Raw genomic sequence first — 25,813 nt, forward strand, 5'->3', positions numbered from 1 at the left:
CCTGGTGACCGCACTACAAGCCGAAAAACACATTTGAGAGATTACATACTACTTTGCAATTTATCGCACTTCGAAGGTGGGGGGGCAATTTGCTTACGAAAGAAAAGTGCCGCGGCCCAGCAAGCCGTGGACTGCGCGTGTAAACAAAAGTGGAATGACCATCAGATAAACCGGCACTTAACTGCGGAGACAAGGGACACTGGCACACAACAGTGGTCACGAAAGCCAGGCAACAGTCGCAAACATGAAAACACTTTTAGATAAAAAGAAAAAAGCCGTCAAAGGGTAACTCACCACGAACCATGTGCCCCATCTGCAAATCTGGAAAATGGCCAACCTGCCAACCACACAACTCTGGCGGTTGAGATGTTAACTCCCTCGCCTGGTATCCAGGTCGTAGTTTCAATCCCGATCCGGACTCCTGTATATTTGTAGTTTGCATGTTATCCCCATGTCGGCGTGGATTTTTCTTCGTTGCGTTTAGAGTATTTGGCTGCTATAAATTTCCGCATCATAAGCCAGTTCATTGGACTATCATTTGCGGCCGGGTCACTTCTGAAAAAAAACTACATAGCTCATTGGGCCATACCTGGGGTAAAATACTGTTTTTCTTTTTTTTTGGTGAAAAGTTGGGTTGATTGACCCGACTGAGGATATGCAATTTCGGCGCTTCACCACGGCAAGTGAGTTTGCACGTGTGCAATTGTAGTGGCGTACAATGTAACCTATACAAAAGCGTGCAAATGTTATTGAAATGTTTATGTGATGCAAATTGCAAAGTACCAAATGTTTGAAATTCTTCCTGATGTTTTATTTTTTTGTCTTTCATATTTGATTCAAAACACACACGCACACACATTCAATTTGTTAAACGTATGTTTCATGTAATAATAATATATATCTTCTGTGAAAACTGGACAAATTTCAAAACGTAATTATCAAGTCAAACAAATCACCTTATTCCTCTTTAAACACAGAATTTAGTTTAACACATAGGCTTTTGCGATCAATATTGTTTTGGGTCAGGTTGCATAAATAAAGTGTCATAAACCTTCCTCCACCCAACACAGCCAATTCATACAATTGTCACGTGAACGTACAAATGTATTACTGCTTCAACACACCGAGTGTTGGAGAGCAATCTGACATTTAAATGAGAATCGGTATTAAATTGGCATGTTTGTTCACACGCGACAACTGTATTGACTTCTCAGGTGGAGGTTTTTACGACATTTTACTTACGCGACAGGACCCAAAATAAATCAATTACAAATAACATAAATTTGTAGTTCACAAAATTTGTGGCCAGACAGTGGACACAAGTGAATATTTTTCAGTTAGCTGTCATCAAGCATGGAATGCCATTTTCTTTCTTCAATCAAAACTCAACGTGCTCATCCATCCACCAATAACAATCCAAACTCCCATCCACCACAAGGTGCCAAACAACCGGCCATAACGCTGCATCTTCAAAAGAAAGTGGACATGCAAATCGTTGCAATTAGACATATTGACTCAACGCTCATCTCATTTTATACGAAGGCTTTCATGGCCAATATTATGACTCCGGGTTTATTTATTTTGGGTTACATCATGTGTAGATATGATTTTCTTTTCATGTTAATCCTGATCTGAGCCAATCACCCGAAAGAGCCAATCAAAATAAAATTGTCACGTGGGCAGACATGCCAAATGAATATGGTTTTCTCAGCAAACCGAAAAAATTGAAAAGCAAGCAAAATTTACAATGTTCTACATTTCATTGGAATAAATCCAACATCAAGCGTAAAAACAACCATCTCTCACATCTTTTAGGGTCTAACATTTTCCAAATTTCAGTACCATTTGATGTTGTCGAATTGTTTCCTGTGGTAGCACCCATTTATGATTTGACAAATGAAAATGTATTGAAATAAAAAAAATCACCATGCACTCCAAACACTCGCAAAGGTAGTCGTTATTCTTATGCCACATTTCCACAACGTTATTAGTAAGCGTGCTGGACATTGTCCAGTAACAGTCCATTCACCTGCTCTGGGATTAACAGCACGACACAGATTAGGGTTCTCCACGTTATCAGCTGTGAAACTCCACAAATGCGGCCCTGCAAGCCAGGTATGCCTCATCCCCCTCTCGGCCTCCTGCAACTGGATCTGATCTTTAAACAAAAAATGCTAAACTGCATTAAGTCTGTCCCAAGCCAATATGTATTTTCGAACATTTCTGCCAGGCTGTTTTTAACAAAAACACAGCCCTAAAGTTGAAGGTATGCCATTGAATGCAAGTCTCACTGTCACGTTGGCCTCTTATGTGCTGCTTTCTAATCAACGTTGACTCGCGAACCCACTCACTAAGCCTTCTTGGCGTTGTGTTGGCTCAGTTGGGCTGCCGCAAGAATTGGGGCCGAACCAGCGAGCCCAGTTTGCAAACTGAGCCAGCAACTCTTCCCAGTGGTTGTGGAAACGTGGCATTACACACTCCTGCCTGGCTCCGATTTGAGGTCCCCACTTCCCAGATTCAATACGATACACTGGGCTATTAAGACAGAGCCCCAGACCTTTTATTTAAATCTTATTACATCAAGGTTTTGTACAAATCACAGGCCAGTTGAAAAATAATATTACAATCCATTACAAAAACACCTAACAGTTCCTCTTTTTCAGCACCAAGTCTAAGCAGGATTAACCAGTAAAATAACTTACATGAATTTTACTTCCCAAACAAAAATGCCAAGGAATGTGTTTATATGTTTGCACAAATTACTGAGTTAAAATGCTTCCTAAGTTTAAAACTTGTAGATCTTAAATAAAATCTCATGGATACCTGATTGAATTAAAATTATTTTTCTCAGTCACGCCATATATACGGATGCATCAGAATTATACTACAAGCGTCATGTGATGGTTAAGCCTGCCAAAGCGGGTACGTTACGGCCTATGAATTTACAAAAAAATGTGCGCATTGAAATCCAAAAATTTCCTTCAACACACTATTTAGTGTTTCGTGGAAATGATCTTAATTGACACATGGTTCTGTTATCTGTACACTTATCCACCCCCTGTAATTAACAATACTCTCCGTAAGCTACACGCTGCAGGCGAATGGGAACAGTGCCTATGAAGAAATCCTTTAAGGACACAGTGTAATACTGAGGAGCCCCCTATATCCAATCCCAGGCAAGCACCACAAACGGACAGGTGTGGTTTTGCCGTACGCTGACCGGACACGTACGGACTTCTCGTTACCGACACGCCGCCGTCGTGCTCGCTGCGTGCTAGTTTACAGTAAAAAGGATTCTTTTTAGAAATCCAAGGATATAATTTGTAAAAATATTTTTCTTATTACAAACCAGATGTTAAAATTGCATTTATTTTACAGCGTATGTGCAAGGGCTTCCTATCTACAGTTACAATGCTGCTGCTTGGGACTTGCACCTGTACACAATGTACATTAACCCTGTAAAAAAAAAAGGAATTGACATGAAGAAACCTCAAGTTAAAACCCTTGCGCACATAGTGATTAAAAGAGTATGGGGAAAATGAATTGCTCTTCACTATCCAACCAAACCCTACTGACAACCAGTTGATATTGTTGAAAAATGAGAGCGCGCTATCACTCAGGGTCAGCAGGTTCATCCTTCGGCTTGTACACGGCCCCAAACTTGGTCATGTACTTCTTGATGTACTCCTTTGTCTTGTGTTTCACGTTCTCATTGCACTCCAAGTCCTCTGGGTTTTGACACAACTTCATCTCCTTGCTCATGACACCATGGGTGAGCTGTCCACACACAAGCACACACACAATTTGAATGTGCCTGAACTGAAAGCTAGTCATTGTGACTACGACTATGGCAGAATACAATATTTGCTTGTAATTACTGATATTTTATTTACTTTACTGTTACATGTATATTCCCATGTGCAACATATAAAGAAGAATGATATGAAAGTCATCAGCAGGGTGAGAGAGAAGGGCTGGATTGGACATTCTACAAGGAGATGATTTGATAAATAATAACATTCGAAATAATTAAAGTGAAGTTAATAAGAAAAAATCTTGACTTAAAGCTTTCTTGACTGCAGGAACACATTCTATGGGTCTTTCGGTAAAGCCACAGATAGAAAAATAATAATAAAAATATCACAACGTTTCGATCGCAACAAAAGCAATCGTCTTCAGGTGAGAGAAAAAATTTGAGGATCCGGATGCTGGGGGAAGCTGAAGGGATGGATTGTAGAAATGAAGAGGGCAGAGAACAGAGGACTGAGGAGATGGCAGCAAATGACTATTTAAGACCAGAAGCAGGTGGATTGCTTCACTATTATGAAAAATCGCCTGATGATGCTGGATGTAATTACCAGCAAAACATTGCACTACTTAAATTGTAAATGTTGTGGATTTACTCTCCAACACACCGGTGGGCTGAAGTAGTAATTAATTGGCAGGTTTTGTTTATGTGACAAACCTTACTGGCTGTATCGGGTGATGGAGGGTTACCACACATTTATACTTACGTGATCTAACTAAAAAAACCTTTATTATGAAAAATTTTGGACGAGAAAGCCTACATCACCAAACAAGGGGTTTATTAGCCTTGGAATAACTGAGAATATGCAATAGATTTTGAAGGCATGGAAAGTGGACTAAAGCAGAAAATTACCCAAACAGATTTGATTTAATCTATGTATTGAAAATTAATGCATCAAATAGAAAACATTGAAATGTAGTCATACACGGATTTCCCTTGTTGAGAAGTAACTGCAAACAAAATTATATTTATTCATATTAATGTAAGATGTCGTACCTTGCGGGCCAGATACTTGAAATCTTCGGTATTTGTGATTTTTCCTATTTTACAGTCCGGCTTGCGGAATGCATTGAGGCAGTGCACGATAAGTTGAGACAGCTGCCAAAATGCACAAAAAAAACATGAGAAAAAAACGAGTTAAGGCCCCAGCATTTCAGATCTTATATATATATTTTCCGTTTTAAGTGGTGCTAGCACATCTCTCCAGGGAAGTGTGGTCAACACATGGGGATATGGCCCAAAACTGTGGAAAAGGTATTTCTGGCCTAATCTGGTGAAAAATTGGACTGTCATTAAGCCACATGTGCAAAAAGGACTGCAAGCCATGTCATGGTTCAATGGAAGCGTTTGCTCGCTTATTATCAGCGCACCAAGTGGGGAAACTAAAAGCATCATAAGGGTAGGAACCTCCTGGTTACAGCAGCCCACAGGGAATTATTGTGTCCGTCTGTCCTGCATCGAAAAATGGGAGGGGTGGGGCTGGGTGGAGAGGGGAGGGTGGGGAGGGGCTGGGTGGGGAGGGTGGGGAGGGGCTGGGTGGGAAGGGGCTGGGTGGGGAGGGGAGGGTGGGGAGGGGCTGGGTGGGGAGGGGCTGGTCACCCCGTGGTGCCCTTATAAAACTCAACGTTTAACCTACTCACGCCGGCTTGCGCCCACCCTCACAGTCGGGCATATTTGCGGAATACACCACGCCGCCGTTGACCCTGGCCATTGACCGAGCAACCCAACACGTTCCTACCAGCTCCCTCCGCAGGAGGAATGTGTTTAAAATAGGACTGGAAAATAGGACACAGCTCAGGCTCTCTTGATGTTGCTGTGAAAACAAGAAGTTAATTTCTGGGGCCACATGATGGCAGCGTGACAGCCAGGTGGACAGGTAAGCATCGTTGCATTGATGCGGCTGGGGAACATCATTAGATAATGGACTACTCTAAAGTTGTTAACGGTGCAGCCCTGAAATGTGCTCGCCCACGCCCCTTTTTGGAAGGGCCTCAAGCTCGAAGACGAGTCTACCATGGTGGCCAGATGTCGTGGAAAAGGCACCAGGACCCACACTTTACCATGCCACACACGACCTGTCGATTGACTGTGGTGTACACCCATGTATACTACTGGGTTGACAGAAGAAGGGAGGGGGTTCAAGACATTTGTTTCTACTACCACGCTGGGAGATCGAACCGGCAACTTCTAGATTGTTCTTCCACAATAAGCAACGCTCATAAACACTGCAATAATAGCACCTTCATACGAAGGCTCCAAGGGCCAAGAGAGTTACACAAGAGGTGCTAATATGACACAACCCTTGTGCATTCACCTCCTTCCTGAAAGTCTCCTTGTTTTTCTTGGCCAGCTCGCTGGACGTATCTGCTTCTGCAGTCTTGGGCTTCTTTGATGCCTGGCACGAACACAAACAATGAAAGATTAGCAAACATCAGCGGAGGCTCAAAAATACCTTCACCAAAATGAGAGCCAGATTAGATATTTTATAAAAGAGCATGTGACCCCAGGACGATTGCAGTTGTGGAAAAACATGAAATTCAGCGTATTGCTCTCAACAAACTCCATGCACGCATTGCACTTAACGTGTCTCATTCACTTTCTCATTTCCAGAATGTCTTGTCAGATGGAATTTTTCATATTGAAAACTCCAGCGAGCTCTTCCGAATACATGTTGTGAAATGTCGTTTTGGAAGTATACATTAGGGTGAGCCGCCTTGGTCAATATGTGGCTGCTGTAGTGAGAAGATGTGGGGGTAGGTTGCGGAGTGGGTCTGGGGAGCAAGCGCTGCAGCATGGTGGGTTAAGTTCTTTAAACATGTGCTGTAAGCTATGTATTTTTATCTCTTCGGATTACATCTTTCTCCGTTCTCTCGCTTATAACTCTCTGTTGAATACATCTCTCTACTTATTCGTGGCATATTTCACTTTCATGCGGGTTTTCCTTATTAATCCTCTCTCAATTTATTCCTGACCTGGGCCATCTTCTCCATGTCTATCCCAGAGTCAATTCACATACTGGTTCATCACTTGCAACCAACTTTGCGAGGGCTGCCTCTTGGTCTCCAACCCTTGTGCTCCCATGTGCACCACAATTTTTTTGAGGTGGATTCCCTCTCTTTTTACGACATGTTCTAGTGATCCAGGTTGTTGTTCAGCTTGTCTGAGATGGTGACATCTCTTTTCTCTCGACATTGTTAATTTTGCTATCTATGCCAGTGGCCCATAGCTCTACGCATCTTAATCCAATAGATCCACGATGCTTACTTTCTGACACCCTTGCTTTAATTTAAACAAATACACATTGAAAAAGTTGCCTATTAATTTTTTTTATACTGCTTTGCACCTGGGGCTTTTGTGCAGAATGCTTTTCTCGAGAATACCAAAAGACCAACAACCCAAATAAGCACGACAGGCCGTAAAAATGTAAAAATTACCACCCCCCCCCCCCCCATTTTGAACCACATGTCTGCCAAGGGGTTCAGCGAGTGCTCTCAGTAACTCGCAGCAGGGAAACAAGCAGCCTGTGGGCTCCCACACTGCACAGCTGCACCACCACCACTGCCGGTGACATGTTGTGCCTAGTCTTGGCAGGTCAAAAAATTATACGCTCAAATGTGAAGGCAAAACAGATGGAAAGTCCTAGAAACCGCTGTTGCTGATGCATATTTAAAGGGAAAACATCACCATTGAGGCTTTTTACAACAACAATCGAAGTTTGATGTTGTCCCCCTTATTCCCTTGTGCTCCGCTTAACTGGTGGGAAGACGTCTTGGGCAATATCAATGTGGCATGCAGATGCTCAGAGTGGAGCATGCATATTTCATTAAAAGCCTCGTTTTAGAACACCAGCAGAGAGCGGGCCGGACATTTTACCAATACAGATCGGCCAGATTTGCTGAGCTCTACCCCAGTATGAAATGTCTGGGAATGTAGACGGGGGTGCCACTCAGTGCTGTTTGCTGCAATTATTCTCACTTGATAAATGTGTTTTCGATTTAAGGTCACAAAAAACCCCAAATAAAGCCTTTATTGGCATTTAGCACTCCCGTAACATAAGCACAATGCAAATCACATGGCTAGTGCATCAGCCCTTGCAGGAATTTCCAAAAGAAGTGGGGAATTTAAATAATATAAACCCTGTTGAAAATTAGAAACTCAAAGACGCAAAACGAATGCTCCCAAAAATGTAAAAAAAAATACATACTAAAAGTTGTACAAAGTTTTACGAATATGAATAATGACCCAAGATAAAAAAAACTACTGTAATTTAAAAAATCATCTTTAAGTCATAAGGAAACAGGAGTAAAATATAAAATTAAAATAAAGTAAAATACATATGCTCAGTCCACATACAGATTGCATCTATTGGGTCTGCTGTGAATTGAATGTGTGAACCTTTGAGTGTTATCCCCTATTATGGATGGGATTTCTCCAGCTTATCCAGTCCCCCCCCCCCCACATGATAAATAACCATTATTAGCTAAACATCGCAATTCAGGGACCCTCCTTCAAAGAGTCTTGAGACTCAGAAAGAATTTTTTGGGGTAAATAATTGACAAAATGAATATTAACACAGGTAATTCTCTGGGGGTTTCCTGACTGAGCCTCTAAAGTTGCGTTGCGATTGGGGCCTAACCCTCTTGAAAAGTAGCCAAATTGATTTTAAAAAATCCCAAAACTTGAAAAAACAATCCAGTGGGGGGGGAAAAAAAGACAATTTGCAAATATATAAATCTTTCCATAATCCATGTGGGTGCATGGAGGAGGGAGGAGTGGGAGGCGGTCCTTGCCTTGGTGGGTGTCTCGTCGTACGTGGGCGTCCCCAAGTCCATCTCCGACTCGCGGTCACCGCCCACCTCGTCCGAGTCGCCCTCCCACGCCGGCGGGTCCCACTGAGTCACCCTGGAGCAAGGGGCACGGCACAGCGTCAGCACGCGAATGCGATGCAGGCATCCACACGCACCGGGCATTACGGCCAATCCCCAGCAACGTCGCGATTGCACAATTCACCTTTGTTCTAGATTTGAAGCTTTCGTGACTGCAAGGATTCATACTCTTAGGTTTTTTCGGTAAAGTCACGTAGGTAAAAATAAAGAATAATAAATAATAAAAATAATAGAAAAATTAATATAAATAAAATAAATATTTTATTTATATTATAAAAAATAATAGAAAAGATATTAAAAAATAAAATAATTATTTTATTTATAGTATTTTTATATTCTTCTTATTATTATTTTTTTTACCTACGTGACTTTACTGAAAAAACCTAAGAGTACCTTTGACCGCATGAGCCGGAGATCCCTCTTCACGTCACACCGACAGTTCCACAATACGTGCTGAATTACGCCAGGTAGGACACTGGTGGCTTGTTGGAAATGTGCACGCCGCGATCTTAGATGAATGAAGATGCAACCCAAAATACAACAAGCTCTGATCTAGATTTCGGAGGTGTGCCGACACGCGATTTAAACTGTCAGTGAGAAATAACATTAAAAAATTACGGTTAGGCATGCTGTCATATAGCCCTCAAGCGATGTCATTGTGGTGACATTTTAAAAAGGTGTGGGAGTCACTGTGCAATAATTTATTTGACCATAAAATATTCACCTGACCACAAAAACACTTGCCCGTGTAAAAAAAGTTTTTTTTTTTAAATGAAGCTTCTCAATGGTTTCACTCTAATACACAGCCCAGGTAGTTATCCTGATTTTTTTTTTTCTACAATCTCACAAATAACACGGTTGAAAGGTGCACTACTTCTTTTTGAATCTTGACTTAAAGCTTTCGTGACTGCAGGAATTCATTATCTTTAGTTCTTTTGGTAAAGTCACGTAGACAGGTTCAAAGAAAAACAAAAACTACGACGTTTCGATCGTTTTCCTGAAGACGACCGCTTGTGTTGTGATCGAAACGTCGTAGTTTTTGTTTTCAGTGAACCTATCTACGCGACTTTACCAAAAGACCCAAAGAACATGTACTTCTTTTTGCTTGAACAAAATCCAGTTCGATAAAGCTGGAATACTTACGTTCAGCTTAACACAACTGTGGTACAATAAAAGCGCCCTCTCTATCTAAAGCACACGGCCAAGCGTGGCGTAACGACCGGCGACACTCACCGCGACACCACGTGGTAGTAGTAGATCTTGCCCTCCTGGTCGGTGGCCGTCCTCCAGTTTGGCGGCAGGCTGATGACCTTGGGCTTGGGCGGGGACGGCGGCGGCAGCTCCATGACGTTGCACGTGGCTATCATCGCTGTCTGGGTCGGCTGCGACAACAACAGGTGGAGACACTCCCAAGTCACCGCAGGCGACACTCGCGCCACGCACAGCAGGCACGACAGCGTTCAAGGCGTGATCACAAGTCACGGCGATGGTGATCCATCATAAGTGCCCAGCGACGCGTAACCTCCTTGCTACTTCGGTCTACTGGGGGCAGATATAAAAATGAGGATGTGTCATTGCCTGAAAGTACCTATTGCTTTTTAGTTGCGTGTGTCCATATATTTACACGGCCCTTTGTAAATTCACTGCTAGATGAAGGCTTCTCTTCGCTGTCGGTCGTTGGGTTTGGCTGGTCAGTGTGAGTTGAAGGTGGGGAAGGGGCCCAGGACTGGTTCAGATTTCAGATATCACTTGCCGCTGTTGGCCATGGCCAAGAATCGAACTTGGGTTCCCGGGTCCAGAATGCAGTGTGCTTTACAAATAGTAATGTGCACACTTTAGCGCGCTTCGAGTTAAACCGAAGAAATCCCCATAAAAACACATTACCTCAATGAGCTCGCGCCTGACTGATACCATATATTTCAAGGTCCATCTTTTGATGCTTTGTTAACACGTACAAACGTTTAACTAGCAACCGGCAGTGAAATGACAAAGAACAAAACATAAAAAAACGCGTTGCCGCAAGCAATCGTTGGGGATGGAATGCAACAACTGCTCGCAGCACGCAAGGCCCACCACCAGCACTACCTGCTGAACGGTCTCCATGACGACGGGCTGCTGGTAAGCCACGGCGACGGCTGGCGCCCCCGGGGCAGCCTGCACCACAGGCTGGGCCGTGGCGGGGTAGTATTGCTGGCCTTGCTGCACGTAGCCTGCTCCCGTCTGCACATACGTGGCCTGTGCAGGACAGAGGGGTGGCTGTGTGAGTGCTGAGGAATCGTACAACTTACACGGGCAACCGCATCTTGGCATTGGCAAGTCCCAGGCTGGACGCACACAGGGGTATGCAAATAGCACTCAACGTGAGATGCGCGCAACTATGTTCTAAGGATAAAAAAACACTGCACTGTGCCCTCCCAGCCAGTGTGTGTGCCTTGAATGGCAGTGCAGTGGTTGATCGCACTTCGCTACGAACCCAGCGACCCGAGTTCGATTCTCGCTTAGATAACACTGGTCAACAAAAAAAAGCATTTTTTTCTGGCCTGGACTTTTGCAGCTGTTTTAGACTAATTTGAGGGTGCCAATTCTAATCTGATCTCAGATTTGCTCTATCACATCTAATTTTTATGCTATCGGCATACCCCATTTTCATTGATTTTACCCGAAATTAACTCTGTCACTTATGATTGCAAGTTGTTGCGAGTCAGCGACTGCTTTAGTGTTAAAATATGGTGCTGTATTTTTAGGATAGTGTGTTTATAATATCATTTTATGTAGATATCCACATTCATTTATTTTTCTTCTGCAGTTTTTATTGAAAATGCAATATTTGATATCTTTTATAGACAAAAACTGATGCCAGATTTGGAATCAGCACCCCAAAATTACATTAAAACCGTTGGAATACCTTATGCCAGAAAAAGTGTGTTGACCAGTGTAATACGTGCCGTAAACTTGAACCAATCCTGGGCCTCCCCTAGATCGACTCGGCCTTAATACAGACCCGGTGCGTAAACATCAAGACTGGGGAAACAAAGGTGGTGGGGGCGTGATAATGGCCACCCACCAACTTGGGTGCTGTACTGGCCTTCATAGGTGCCCTCTAGTCACATTTGCGCCAACAGTTTGCTAAAGGCTATACAGGGGATCTTTGTGAAAATGATAATTGTTGGCAACACAAAGCTTATCGAACTGCCATCTGCTGCAGAGAATAAGTAGTGTTGCGAGTGTATACTCGTACCCAAGCCAGTGGAACAATTTGACATCCACATGCTGTAATTGCATCAATTACCCATTGGGACAATTTTTGGGCATATCACATTGCACAGCATGACCAGCAGGCGTGAGATTACTGTTAAAACCCAGGACCGAGGCCAACATAAGCACCCGACACCCACGTGGGTTTAGGAGGGGAACTACATTTTCAGGCAACGTTTGTTCCTGCGAATTACACACGCATTAAAAGCACATGCTTTTACGCCATTTTAATGGCCGCATTTAGAATTTACAGCAGTAGTGCTCATTTCTATGCTCCCTAAAAGTTTCATTCAGATATTGAATCACTGCATTGTTAGAAACAGAAACAAATATTTTATTCCAAGATCAAGAACGACACCCATTACAATGTATGCCTTTTTTTGGCACCGCTAGGTGTTGAACGAACAAGCCCCTCTCTCTATTTTTCCCTCACTTCACAACCAGGGTTGGTGTTTAAGCAGGGCTCGCACGTGACACCCACGTGGCCAAGGCAACAAGCATATAAAAGCAGTATTGACTAAATTGGCAATATATCTGTGCGAAAGTTTGAGCATTTGATTCTCTCATATATACGTGGGTTTCCCGAGGCACTTAAGCTTTCTCACAAGCAAACAAGTTGAAAATATCTAACTGCAATTTGTTCACGCGACTGCTGCAACCACTAGAGGTCCCACATGCACCACTACCGGCAAAATAATCAGTTCCTGAACTGCAAATCCAAATCAGGACAATTAATTAAAATGGCCAGACGGAAAATCAGTTGCACGCTTCCCAAGTAGGTACACGGAGGGCCCCGTTTGTAAAGACACCAAAAGAGGGCATCAACACTCCGTGCGGGTCATGGGGGTTATTTGACCATACTTAATCACACAATCATCACAAACAGCTGCCCATGTTTACCTGTACAGCCTGCTGCTGAGCAAACTGCGTAGCGGCGGTGTACGCCGGCTGCTGCTGCGGAACGGCTTGTGCCTGGTACACGATGGTTTGCTGTGGCTGTCCGGCCGCCACATACTGCTGCGGGATGGCGGCATACGCGGCGTCCCACCCTGCCGCCGTCGCCTGCACCTGCACGCCGCCCGCCATCGCCGCCGGTAGGATGGCGGGATCCATGGCCAGCAACGTGGCCGTGTCCTGCGCGTTCGGGTATTGCTGCTGTTGAAGTTGTTGTTGCAGGAGCTGCTGCTGCAGTTGCTGTTGCTGCAGCTGCTGAAGCTGCTGCTGCTGAATCTGCTGCATGACAACGGGGAGAGGCTGGGCCAGGGCTTCCACTCGAGTGAGGTCCATAGGATCTTGAGCCACCTGCATCACCGAGGGGTCCTGCTCGTAGCACACAAGGACCTGCACGCAAAGACAAGCAGGAAGGCATTACCTGGCTGGTTCTATTTCACCGCATGCATCCTGATATTCAACATCGCGGTGTTTGAAGTGGTTTGAAAAATGTGCTGGTATACACAGAATAAAAAGGCATTCGATATACACATTCTAATACAAATATTTTAGTCACACTAAAGATACATTATGTATTATAGTGCACTAGACATACTCATTGTGTTTTTGTTCTTTTGCCAGTATGTCATCCCATCCGTGTTTTTGTTATCTTACCGCTATACATACCGGTGCATACCAATGTATAAAATTGCAATGTGGCAAAGTAACCATTACAACCACAACAATGAGAAAACCATTACAAGCAGCTGAAGTACATTGCATTCGAAGTAGAGCAACACCAGTCCATGTGGAAATGAAACACAACACAGCATATATCTGCCATGGAGTGCACTTCAATGCTCCCGTATCTATGCTCCCTGCCTTCACCAAATCGCTCTGACCAACGCAGTGAGGCAGAGCCGAATAACTCCAATTACTCAGACAGCATTGAGGCCCTTATGCAGCAGTGGACTGCCATTAATAGGCAGCTATTTATGTTCTTAGAATATCGTGCGCATTATAAATTACATCAATAATTGCCCGAGTATCTCAAATACATCACATCCACTGAATTACCCTGAGGCAGTGTAGTCTAGGGGATCCCAGAGGCAAGCATCCCTACAGGGCACAAGACACACGCAGCACTGTCCTTAATTTTGTTTTAATTGACCACCATGGGGGCCTGTGTACATGACCACCATGGAGGGCTGTACATGAAGTTTGTGCCCTCACTGGAACAGATTATAGCTAGTAATAGGTTTTTACCCTTTCAACTGGTACAAAAACTGACACCTTTATACAAAGCATCATGTTTGCAATAACCACAACACAAGCAGTCAAAATGCAAACAAAAAGAAACAACTCTGGATAGTGCATATCATTATCATTATCAGAGTTGTTTCTTTGTTTGCATTTTGACTGCTTGTGTTGTGGTTATTGCAAACATGATGCCTTGTATAAAGGTGTCAGTTTTTGTACCAGTTGAAAGGGTAAAAACCTATTACTCTATTTTGCCACTGGTAAAGGAGATGTCTCATAGACTATAGCTACATTATGGGCAGTGGAGGGCCCAGCCCAGCAAAATAGGGCTCTACATCTACTCGATGAATTCATAGGACATCATCGGTGAGCTCACCGGATTGCCCGCAGAGTCCACCTGCATGGGGCTGGGCGTGGGGAGGAGCACCTTGCGAGCGTTGACGTGCTGGCTTTGCTCCAGATGAGGGTGCACCGGGTAGCCGTGAGCGTAGCCGGGCTGGAACGCCTGCTGCTGCTGCAGCACTTGGGGCGAGTACGAGGTCATGAAGTTGGTGTCGCACGGCTGGAAGAGGCCCGCGGCAGCCATGGCCGCTGCGGCCGCCTGCTGCTGCTGCTGCATGAAGACCACTTGCTTCTGGGCCTCCTCCTCGGCGGCCCGCTGCTCAAACAGCCGGCGCCGCTCTTCCGTCGTGAGCTTGGGCCCGTTCGGAGGTGGCGGCGGCTTCCGCTTGGCAGGGGTTCCAAGGTCGGGGTCGTACCTGTTTATATATATAAAACAAAAAAAACAAATGCCTACCTCTTTGGAAAGGGTGCTCAGATACACGCATTTTCAACCCACTAAAGTGCCGAGTGTTGTAATTGCATCAATTCAGATTATAAAATGTATTCTTGTGCTTACAATACTTGCATCGAACCATTCGCGTGAGAATTAATTTAATATTACGCATAATGTGCAAATGACATGCACATATTACATTTAGGCAGATGGAGGGAACAAAATAATAACAGGAAAAATCGGAAATAATAGACAAAATAGATTCTTGGATCAAACAACAATTCTATATATTTGTATATAGGGAATTGTTGTCATAAACCTACCTTATTCAATCTGAACCACATCAGACTTTTGCCAAATTAAGCAATTGAAGAGCATACATGCAACAAGACAACGCAACAAGGTCCGATGTCCAAGAAAGCCACAAGTGACGCCAATGATGACATCAACTATACCTCTCTGCGGAGTGCTGCCTCTTGACCCCGAGTTTGTCGTAGGAAGAGGAGGGTGTCTGAACCTTGCGCTTCTCCCTTTCCCTCTCTCTTGGAGTCGATCTCTTGTCACCTGAATCTCGGGATGTGCTTTCTCGGTCCCGGCTGCTGGTTCCATCTCTCCCATGCGCTGCAGACAATTCACACGATTAACATTCGCTAACAATGCTAAGTGGAGGACAACAGAAGTCAGTGCAGCAAGATTAAATTGTTGTATTCTACTTCTACGCTCCCATGTAGTCTCCCCACCCTCACAAATCTGCACTTAGTAAAAGTGTCGCGAGATCAAATAATGTCCCACGGCATAGGAAGGCCTTCACTCAGCAGCGAAATGTCAAAAGGCTGTACAATAATGCACTCAAATTTACAATTTAATGGATTACAATCAGCACCTCAAAGCATATGAATGCAACGGTTTACCAAAATTCACGTTACCTTTTCTTCCATGGTCCGACTTCGGTCTGCTCTTTTTGGGAATCCTATACACTTCCTACCAAAACATGAAAAGCAACAATCACGTACACATTACGTTGGTTATATACACGAACTGCAAAATTAAACGAATGAAAGACAAGAGCATTATGAAGCAATAAGATTACATTTATTGATACCTTAAGGTCCTTCCAACTGTGCAGCAGCTTGGCGGCCAGCTGGGCGATGGTAACGGGGCTGTGGTGGTCGGGCTCTTGACTCCTCTCGCTCTCGACATCCGAGCCAGCTTCCTCCTCATCGTGCGAGCCAATCTCCCTGAGTGGCGCTATCGCCAGAGCGTCCACGTTCTCTGCACCGTCTTCCTTCTCCGACGGCTGTTCCGGTGCTGCAGTTGATTCGGGGTTCTCGACGGCTGCGAGTTCCTTCTCCTGGCAGGGAGTAACTGTCTGAGGTGGAGTTTCCTCACCAACCTCCACCTCCATCTTGACAACCTCCCCTTGATCCTTCATCTCTTCCTTCTTGACAGGATTTTTTTCTTCATCTTCTTTTTCAGTCTCTTCTTCTGGAACAGGCACAACCTCCTCCTTCACTTCTTTCACTTCTGTCTGTTCTTCTGGCTGCAATGTTTCAGTCTCCTCTTTCTCTTCTTTGACTTTTGTTTCTTCATTCTCAACTTTCTCAACTTCCGCAACTTTTTGCTCAAGTTCTTCTTTAGGTTCCTTTTCATCTGACTCAATCTTCTCTTCCTTTGGCTCTCCTCCCACAGCTTCTTGGCCTTTCACCTCCACCTCTGCCACGTCTTTCGGCTCCTCCTCTCCGTCAGACACTTTGCTCACGTCGGATGCCACGCTGTCTGTGCTGCTCTCGTTGAACAGCTTCAGCCTCCGGTACAGCCGCGTCTTGAGGCTGCCGTCCATCGCCTTGCTGCCGTCGGGTGCCTTGCCCTGGCCTTGGTCCGTCGGCTTGGCCACGTCGGCTGCCCTGCCGGCCTCTGACTGCACGGGGCTGCCAGCGATGCTCGTGGCGTCGAGTGTCTTGCGCAGCTCTTGCGAGCGACTCAGTTCGAGCGGTGCCGGGCTGTTGCGCGCGCTCATGGCCTGAGACGCGTTCTCGCTTGAGTAGCCGTCCACTTCTGCCGCAGGTGCCAGGCCCGGGCTGCAGCTGGCCCAACGCTCGATGACTCCCAGCACTTTGCTCTTCTCCAGGATAGTGCGGTTTGGAATGGGAAGGTGTTGCAACGTCTTGATGATCTGCAAAGTGCCACGACATGCCCAGAACAGCTTCTTTATTTGTTGTATGTAGATTAAACATGCAAGAGAGACACCGTTGAACCATTGTGATTAAGGAATAAATATGTTATAGGTTTCCCTCGCTTTATGGAGTCGACGCGTTCCAACAAATGTGCACACAAAGCGAAAGCGCATGAGACAGCTGCCTGCAAAGTAGCGCATACAATCCACAGAATGATGTCCCACGTCCGACCCCATATAAGTGTGAAATTTGGGTAGAAATAGGTTAGCCGCATCTAGGCGAACCCGCAGAAAGCGAGGGAAGCCTGTATTGACCCAAATGATCAAATTACCCAGAATGTGCCCAACCCTGTCTGATCTCAGATGCTAAGTATGGTTGAGCCTGGATTGTGCTGAATGGTGTAGGCTTACTGGTGGGCAGTAAACAGCAGTGCAACATAATTTATTATAGTACTGTATATCTATGCTCCCCACCTTCACCAACCCAAATTGCCCAGCGTGGGGAAATATGCTCAGATAATTTCCTTAGGTTTTTTCGGCAAAGTCACGTAGGTAAAAAATTAAAATTAATAAAAGTTAAATAAAAATAAATAAAAAATCACGACGTTTCGGAGGCAACACAAGCTTCCGTCTTCAGGTGGAACCGTCACAGCACGATTGCTGCATCAAGTAAGATGCAACAATCGAAACGTCGTGTTTTTTATTTTTATTTTACTTTTATTAATTAAAATTTTTTACCTACGTGAATTAACCAAAAAAACCTAAGAATATGGTTCCTTGCAGTCACGAAAGCTTCAAATCTAGAATTAATGCTCAGATAAGCCCAATTCCCACACGGCGGTGAGAGGTCCTCAATTCAGCATTGAATTGTTAAAAGGGCTGGTATATGCAAAGATGACATGCACCAATTAATAAATTACAATCAGTGTATAAAACTAAGATATAGTACAGGTACCCCCCGACTTGCGACACAGCTCGACTTGAGAACGTCATCCAGGAGCCAATTAGATCACAGGTGCGGGGGCCAGCTTTACTTCAATTGTAATGCCATTAACATCACGTACTTTCAATTAACATTCACTATTGATCAAATATGAGACTGTATGTACACTAATACAAGTACCATAGTGCCTCCTTCTGGAATTTTTTTTAATGCAACACTGTTCAGCTGCGCTCATTTAACTACACTGTGTTATTGGCAATACCTTCGAAGTAGAGGTGCTACAATCTACCCCCCTCACCATTCAATTAATTTGCACAGTTCGGTATTTTGATTCAAAGATTTTTTTTTTTACATTGTAGTGAAAGTAGTGGTCTCTAGCCGAGGTCGCAATCGGGTACCCGATACCCGTACCCTACCCGATACCCGGCCGGGTACGGGTACCCGTTTGCGACCCTTGTGCGGCCGGGTATGGGTAGGCTTGAGTCACTGGTGAGTAATCGTTTATCACTCATTTCGGGAAGGGTACGGGTACCCATTTGTGACCCTGGTATGGGTAAGGAATCAAAACCTGTTTGCGACCTCTGGTCTCTAGTAACTGGAAGGGCCATGTGCACCAACTATATACAACATAAATGAAGAGTGAACAGAGACAGATGTTTGCACACACGGCTTGACGCATGTCGTGAGTGTAAAAATAGATTTTAATTGAGTAATTGACCCATCATAATATCCCTACATTACACCGTTACTGTGATGTAATGCAGCACTGCAGTCAACTACCCCGCAGTAGTAACCAGGTCACTATAGCAAATGAGATTATCCTTGTCTCTTGAGTTCTTATCTGGTTAAACTAATCCAACTTGAACATTACTGATCATGTGAAATTATACCACTCTGCTTTGTAAAAAAAAAACTCCCTCTCAGTGCAGTGTATAATTACACCAATATGGATGATATGTTGCAGCTTTTCTGATATCACCCCCTGTGTGAGTGATACCATGTTAATACACTCCTCTGGGTAAGCATACTGAATCTTGCTGGGAAATTGAAAAATACCATCACGTAATTGCAATCAATGCTAAACGAATAACTCTCAATTATCCGTGGGCTGGTTACTCAGGTTTGTGTATTAACTGTGCTTGGAAAACAGAAGTAAAATATTTTTACACATGCTAACGTTTAATTATGTTCTGCTCCTCACTCATGACTCAGTGCCCACATGACCACAAACATGTCGGCAAATCCACGGATTAAGAAACAACAAGACGACACGGCTTTACCCCCATCTCCGTAGGCAAGCAGTATTTTGCCTAATTTACATATGGTTTACATGATCTGCGTTTTTGCTTTATCCAGGCCTCCCCTCTCCCACAATACCCAGAGGTAATTGAGAGTCAAGTGTAATGGCAAGTAAAGTCATAAACAGGAAGGGAGCGTGGAGTTGGGGCGCACCTCAATCTGTAGCTTGGCGATGGTGCTGGAAATGCCTCGGATGTCCCCTGCCTCCGCCATCCAGCTCCACAGAAGCGGCAGCCCGTGGTATTCCAGGAAGTGCTTTAGGCAAGCTTGTGACTGTGTGTTCTGCGCGCACAAAGCCACGCATTCGCGTCAAAGTTCAATACCTGTCTGGCGAAGCGGCAGGTAATCACACAGCCTGGCACGCTAGTTTACAAGATGTCCAGCCATTGCACCAAGTTGTTGCAGCTGTTTGGTGGCCCTAAAGCAAGTAACAGAACATGTGTTGTACAGTAAAACCTTGGATTGCGAGTAACTTGGTCTGCGAGTGTTTTGCAAGACGAGCAGCACGTGTATACGTTTAGTCTGCCGAGCGTCACGTGATCACAACTGATATACAAGTGCTTTGATATACGAGTGCTTTGGATGACAAACACGTTTCCAGAACGAATTATGCTCGCAATCCAAGGTTTGACTGTATTTGTAAAATTCTCATTTTATTTTCTCACAGAGTTAGACTGCAAGGTGCACGGTGCCACATGGTATTTAGCCAGGCATGGTGGCGCATGCCGGTAATTCAATATTTAATATGGAAAGGTTGGTGCATCCCAATAGCGAGACCCTCTGGCGTGCAAGGTAACCAGATGTTGAAACTAGAGCAGGTAGCCCCATTAACCCATCTGTATGGTCCTTACAGTGTTCTCCCCTCATGTGTGGGTTCTCCTGGCACTGCAGTTTCCTTCCACATCAAAAACATTGTAAAATGTATTGGCCAGCTAGGCTTTTTTAAACATTATAATTGAATCTTAGCAACTCCCAATAACAATTGCCCTCGCAATGGTGGAAACGATAGATACACTGCCAGGGCTTAATTTCTCGCCGAATATTTTCCAGACTGCTGGTAGACTGGAGTAGGTGGGGTATGTGACTAGTAGCCACAGCCTCATAGTTCAAGGTATACTGTAAGTGTTGTACTAGGTGCCAAAATATATTCCAGGTTCCTGACCCAGACACGTTTGAATCAATCTCCGTGTTACCACTAAACTAGGAGTTCGTGAAGAGCACCTCACCTGCAGGATCTGTAAACAGGTGTGGCGTTGCTCCATGGTTTCTGTGCGCACCATGAGCCGCAAGAGGCACAACACATCCCGCTGGTGAGTCAGGCCCTCTCCGCTCTCCTGCAGGCTCTCCAGCTCCTCGTCCAGCTGTGCAAAAGCATCCAACAATTAGCAATTCATTGAATCCCCACATCGGTGTCATACAATCACCAACATTACAGCTTTTGCACATGAACGTTCGGGTAGCACGACATTAACCCAATGTGACAGTTAAAAATGTATCTCACCTTAATCATTGAAATGCTCAATATCAGTTAGCTTAGGTGAAGACATCCAGATGTTAGAAACACCCATGTGGTCACAGTGCCATAAACATGCCCTAGTGGTTTTCTGTTGCAAGGCAAGTGCTTTATATAGCCATTGAAATAAAATGTATGTCATGTTATGCAACAGACACGCAGTGGGGGGGTACATGCTCACATCATTTCAGTACCAATAATGTAAAGCTCACTTGGACAAAATGTGTGTAATTTTAGTATTCACTTTTTTCTGGAATACCATTGTAGTTTCCAGTATATATATTAAGTTTCCAGTGCATATATTAACCTCTGTAATTAATTTGTTGCCTTTCAATTTTGAGAATTACCTTTAAAAGCACAGATTCACAAAATTCATATAAAATTTTAAGTGGCAAATATCAATTAAAGCCAGTTCACGAGGGCAACTTCTTAACGTTTTATTACGTATATGCAGTACATTTGAAGGTATTCCCAAATTGGCAACATACTATTTCAAGCAAGATCTTAATCACAAACCAATACGAATCATTTTGCACATTTCATTTGGTATATTTAGCCAATGACACAGTTTGGTTTAATTGTGTATTTATTGTGTGTACTGAGCATCAATATTGAATAAAACACTCCAATGACTGCAATAGGACACAGCTGCATATTCAGACATCTTCATTATGCACAGGCAAAAGATTCTGCATATTTAATGACGCGTCTAGACCATTCACCGTGCCAGATAAAATGTCCGACATCACTTCATTGTAATGCATTAACACGCAACTGGACCCATTGTAAAACAACATGCTAAAATACTGTGCAGTTAACTGGACCACATTCAACAAATACAAATGACCAATGTTACGTACTAATATAAGTCTTATGGTCCACTTGCATAATTGCACTAAAACAAACACATCATTTCGTAAACACAATACACATCCATCTACACCCTATGCAAAAAGGGGAAAATCCATCATCATCTCTGATTCAAATGACTATAGCAATGATCAATAAGCTACTAGCAATTGATTGATAAGCAGTTTTATACAGCTTGGACTGCACAATGTACAATCGTCAAGTGCAAAAATTCCAACTGGCATAAATTAAATAAAGAAAATGTAGATATGAAATGAGGAAGTTGCTTACACCACTTCTTATTGGCGGCAAACCGAAATAAAACGTAAAGAAGTTGCAAGGTTGCAAAACATAACTTCTAAACGGTTAACGGTAACTCAATGCACAAACACAAAATCGCCTTCATTACATTGCCAGTGGTTGGTTATGGCATTTTCATAAGAATTTAAATACACGTATATAAATATGTTAAATAAAAAATGTTTGTGCGTGGCAGCAGCAGGACATATAATCAGTGTTGTGATGTGCAAGAGGAAGTTGATGAACGTATTAAAATGCCACCTCTGCAAACATGTGCACACGTTTAACAACGGCAAACACCTTTCTCCTTCACACCATTGGAACAGTGCACATACATTATCAGAGTTGTGTTTTTTGTTTGCATTATGGCTGCAGGTATTGTGGTCTATGCAAACATGACTCCTTGTACAAAAGGTGTCAGTTTTGTTGCCAGATAGAAGGGTAAAAAAACAATTATCATAATTTTTACTGGCAAATGAGGTTCCAATGGTGTAAATGCTTACCCCGAGCTCTCATACTCTGATGGTGCATTGTCTTTGAGTTGTGCGCCTTTTGGCGTCATCTGGTCCAACCCATGTGAGACTAGGCTCTAAGGAAAGCTGTCTCGGGTGTGGACCAATCAACTTCAAGAACAGTGCATATATTATCAGAGTTATGTTTTTTGTTTGCATTATGGCTGCAGGTATTGTGGTCTATGCAAACATGACTCCTTGTGTAAAAAAGGTGTCAGTTTTGTTGCCAGAGAGAAGGGTAAAAAAACAATTATCACCTTCCTCCCTTTTCCTTCACACTGCAACTTCTGACACTAGAACGTGCGAGTACTTAGAAAAGTTCCTCTCGGCATCGACGTTGTTCAGTGGAATGGACAGGCACGCCAAGGCAACACGCGAAAGTTCAGGGAACGTGTTGGACAGATTCCTCCAAAACAAAACTGGAGCGGTCGGCACAAAGTTGCTTAGGTTATCCAGGTACAAGCGGAGCTGAGTGTGACCTGCCACGCTATCCTCCAGCAAAGGGATAGAATTACAGATTTCTCTCAAATCAATTGGCAGGACCCTGGCTTTGGCCGGGTCAAACACACGGCAGGCAGACAGGAAGCGAGCGGCGGGCTGACTAAAACAGCAAGGGCTTTCAAAGTCCAGGTACTGCCGAAGCCGAGTGGCCGAATCGAAGAGGGCATCGGCAGCCGTCGTGGGTGCCAGCTCTGCGACAGTCTGTGCCCACAGTGCGAGATCACGCAGCTCGTCAAACACGCACGCCGACATGCTCCGAGTGCTCTCGCACTTTGCGAGCGTCTGTCTCAGCCTGGTGGTGTATGTGTCCAGCATTTCAAGTTGCTCTTGCACGGTATGGCTCTGAGCCAACTTGATAATTCCCTCCATAACAAGGCTTCCGCTTGTCTTCTGCTCGCACTTGAAAAACTCGATGCAATCGTGAAGGTGTTCGCGAAGGTAATCGGCGGAATCGAACAAGGTGTTCCACCGAGTCATAACAAAGACTGGTGGAGTTGTTGGAATCACACCTTTACCTTTTAGGAAATTTCTGAAGCGGAACTTGCGTGCCGGACAAACCGTAAACGTGTTGTTTAAAGCGACAATCAGCTGATGGACCTCTTCAAACTTGTTCTGCCAAATCTCACTAACGAGGCTCAATATGTGGGCTGTGCATGTCACATGAACGGCATTGGGAAAGATTGCCTTCAGACTCCTCTCCCACGCTTTGTAAATATAAGTGGCGTGATCCGTCACAAACGCAGACACCTTATCAAAGTCGATGCTCGCTTTCTGTGTCGCCCTGAGCACAGCTTCACTAACGGTTTTGAAGTTGGTTCGTTCTAATACACGAGACTCGATCAAGTAGGCCTTCAACTCGGTCTCGTCAACAAGGCTGGTACCTTCACTCAATAAGCTAGGCACTGCAATTATGTTTAATACGTAGCGATCATCGATGTCTGTTGTCTCGTCGGTGACAATGGCAATGTGACGGTACTGGCCGAGTTTCTCCTTGAGTTCCCTCATGTGAAATTCATACACTTTTGGTAGATACATGCTCCTCAACGCGGAGGCTTGCGGAATAATGCCAACAATCTTTAGGTTCTGCTCCAAAAATTTGTGCAAAACCGGATGGTCCATTTTGTTTAGAGGAATGTTCGCCGCGGCAAACGCCTGGACGAGCTGCAACACTCGTTCCAGCCGATGCGTTTCCTTTTCCCTCCGCTTTGCCAATTCCACCTCCGAAATGTGCTGCGCGCTTATCATCGCGGGGCCCTCGACCTGCTCGCACTGGTCCAACTTGTACTTGGGTACGGTAGTCTCCCAGTGCTTCTCGAGCGTGCTTTTCCTCATGTGCTCCGCAGGCACAATGTATAAAGGCATCTTGCCGTGAGCGTTCTGCAACACGTGCAAGCCAAGACACAGACGGCGCACGCTCAGCCTAAACGAACGATGGAATTGGCTCCACCCGTTACCACATGCTTTGCTTTCATGAGGTCAAGGGTCCGAAACAATGTGGGGGAAATGAAATGTTGTTGACGCCAATGAAAATGCAACAACAAAAAAACACGAGATAATCATAGCAAGGAGGAAGGGTTATGGCAAGTCACCTTGTACTAAAATTAACTTAGGTGGTAATGGTTTGGTTTGGCATGTTATAACAAGCTGATTTAGTTACCTAACAAAACACTGAAGTATCATAATCTGTGTGTGTTAATGTAAGCTAAACGTTACTGTATTGTTTATAAGTAAGTCACTTTTGCCTTGTGCTTATTTTTAAGGTTTGAATCGTACACAAAAAGATGGGTAACATGAAAAACACCGCAGAAAAAACGCCTAAATTCTGATCATCAGCGCCACATGATCACAAGGCTTAACAGCGCTGCTTATACAAATCCACCACCTGCAGAACGTCAAATACTCGGTGCAGCCCGGCAGTGTGCAACCTTGGGTTCTACTAGTTGGAAAGGGTCTGAGAGGCAAGGTTTTAATCAGTTTGCGAACGAGGGTAAACGAACGCTAGGCAACAACTCGGTTAACGGTTTGCCACGTACACGCTACCATGCCATCTTTTGCTCCCAAACAACGTCGTGTTCACGAATACGACGCAATACTTGCAAGAACGTTGGTGTCACTTCGGCTAAAGTGACGTCACGTTCGCCAAGCTTCCACGTGACCGTCTCAATGTGGCCCATACTAAAACAAGGTTGCACACCCCTTGTGTAGCCAAACAAAATTACCTTCATGTCAGCGATACTTACCGAGTCCTTTTTCCTCGTGCGATCCTTCTCCTTTGTCCGCTGACCCTTCCCCACGGATGAACGCACGCTTGTGCGGTTCTCCCCGCCAAGCACCCCTCGGCAGTTGGCGGAGCCACAGAAGCATTTCTGGGCCTCTTTCCTGGATGGTGATAAATGGCCTCATGAGTCGTGTGCGTCCTACACCTTCCCAATAATTAACTGACTGCCATTTGGATGAAGGACTCCCCATGCCGTGTTCGTCAAATGAATTGTTTGACCACACAGGTTTCTGAATGAGTCCTCAAAAAGTTTCAGATATCACTCCCAATTGATGTTAGTTGTAGTTACGAATTCAGGGGTGGGTTATTCTGATATTTTCTTAACAAAAACCTGTTATTTCCATGAAGATCAACTTGAACTCTTTTACATTTTTTTTCTATTCTTATAATCGGTTAAAATACCCAAATTAAGCCACAAAGGACACTTCTGGATTGCACAATCCAAGATTCCAGAAGTTACTGTATAGTACTACACTGAAAGTACCCGGCATGTGATGTTCCTGTGCAGCATCGAGACAGCTAACAGGTCAG

General features: G+C 44.3%; 1 protein-coding gene across 4 annotated transcripts in view; it reads right to left on the reverse strand.

Annotated features, from left to right (window-relative positions):
• Positions 1-789: 789 nt before the first annotated feature.
• SETD2 (SET domain containing 2, histone lysine methyltransferase) overlaps positions 790-25,813 on the reverse strand; it is a 40,449-nt gene continuing 15,425 nt past the window's right edge. For 2 of the 4 annotated variants that reach the window (XM_078598072.1, XM_078598074.1), the window contains exons 9-22: positions 25,245-25,383; positions 20,556-20,690; positions 19,483-19,611; positions 16,017-17,087; positions 15,841-15,895; positions 15,370-15,535; positions 14,516-14,897; positions 12,850-13,290; positions 10,780-10,929; positions 9,928-10,076; positions 8,599-8,710; positions 6,123-6,203; positions 4,805-4,906; positions 790-3,777 (exon numbers count right to left, since the gene is read on the reverse strand). In XM_078598072.1, coding sequence (XP_078454198.1) covers positions 3,613-3,777; positions 4,805-4,906; positions 6,123-6,203; positions 8,599-8,710; positions 9,928-10,076; positions 10,780-10,929; positions 12,850-13,290; positions 14,516-14,897; positions 15,370-15,535; positions 15,841-15,895; positions 16,017-17,087; positions 19,483-19,611; positions 20,556-20,690; positions 25,245-25,383 — 3,277 coding nt within the window. In that variant the 3' untranslated portion in view covers positions 790-3,612. Of the gene's footprint in view, positions 3,778-4,804; positions 4,907-6,122; positions 6,204-8,598; positions 8,711-9,927; positions 10,077-10,779; positions 10,930-12,849; positions 13,291-14,515; positions 14,898-15,369; positions 15,536-15,840; positions 15,896-16,016; positions 17,088-19,482; positions 19,612-20,555; positions 20,691-21,410; positions 24,382-25,244; positions 25,384-25,813 lie in introns of those variants that run through there. The other 2 variants (XM_078598073.1, XM_078598075.1) reach the window with 2 other exon arrangements.

This window comes from Lampetra planeri, chromosome 10 (assembly GCF_965212315.1).
Source record: "Lampetra planeri chromosome 10, kcLamPlan1.2.h2, whole genome shotgun sequence".
Taxonomy (NCBI): domain Eukaryota; kingdom Metazoa; phylum Chordata; class Hyperoartia; order Petromyzontiformes; family Petromyzontidae; genus Lampetra; species Lampetra planeri.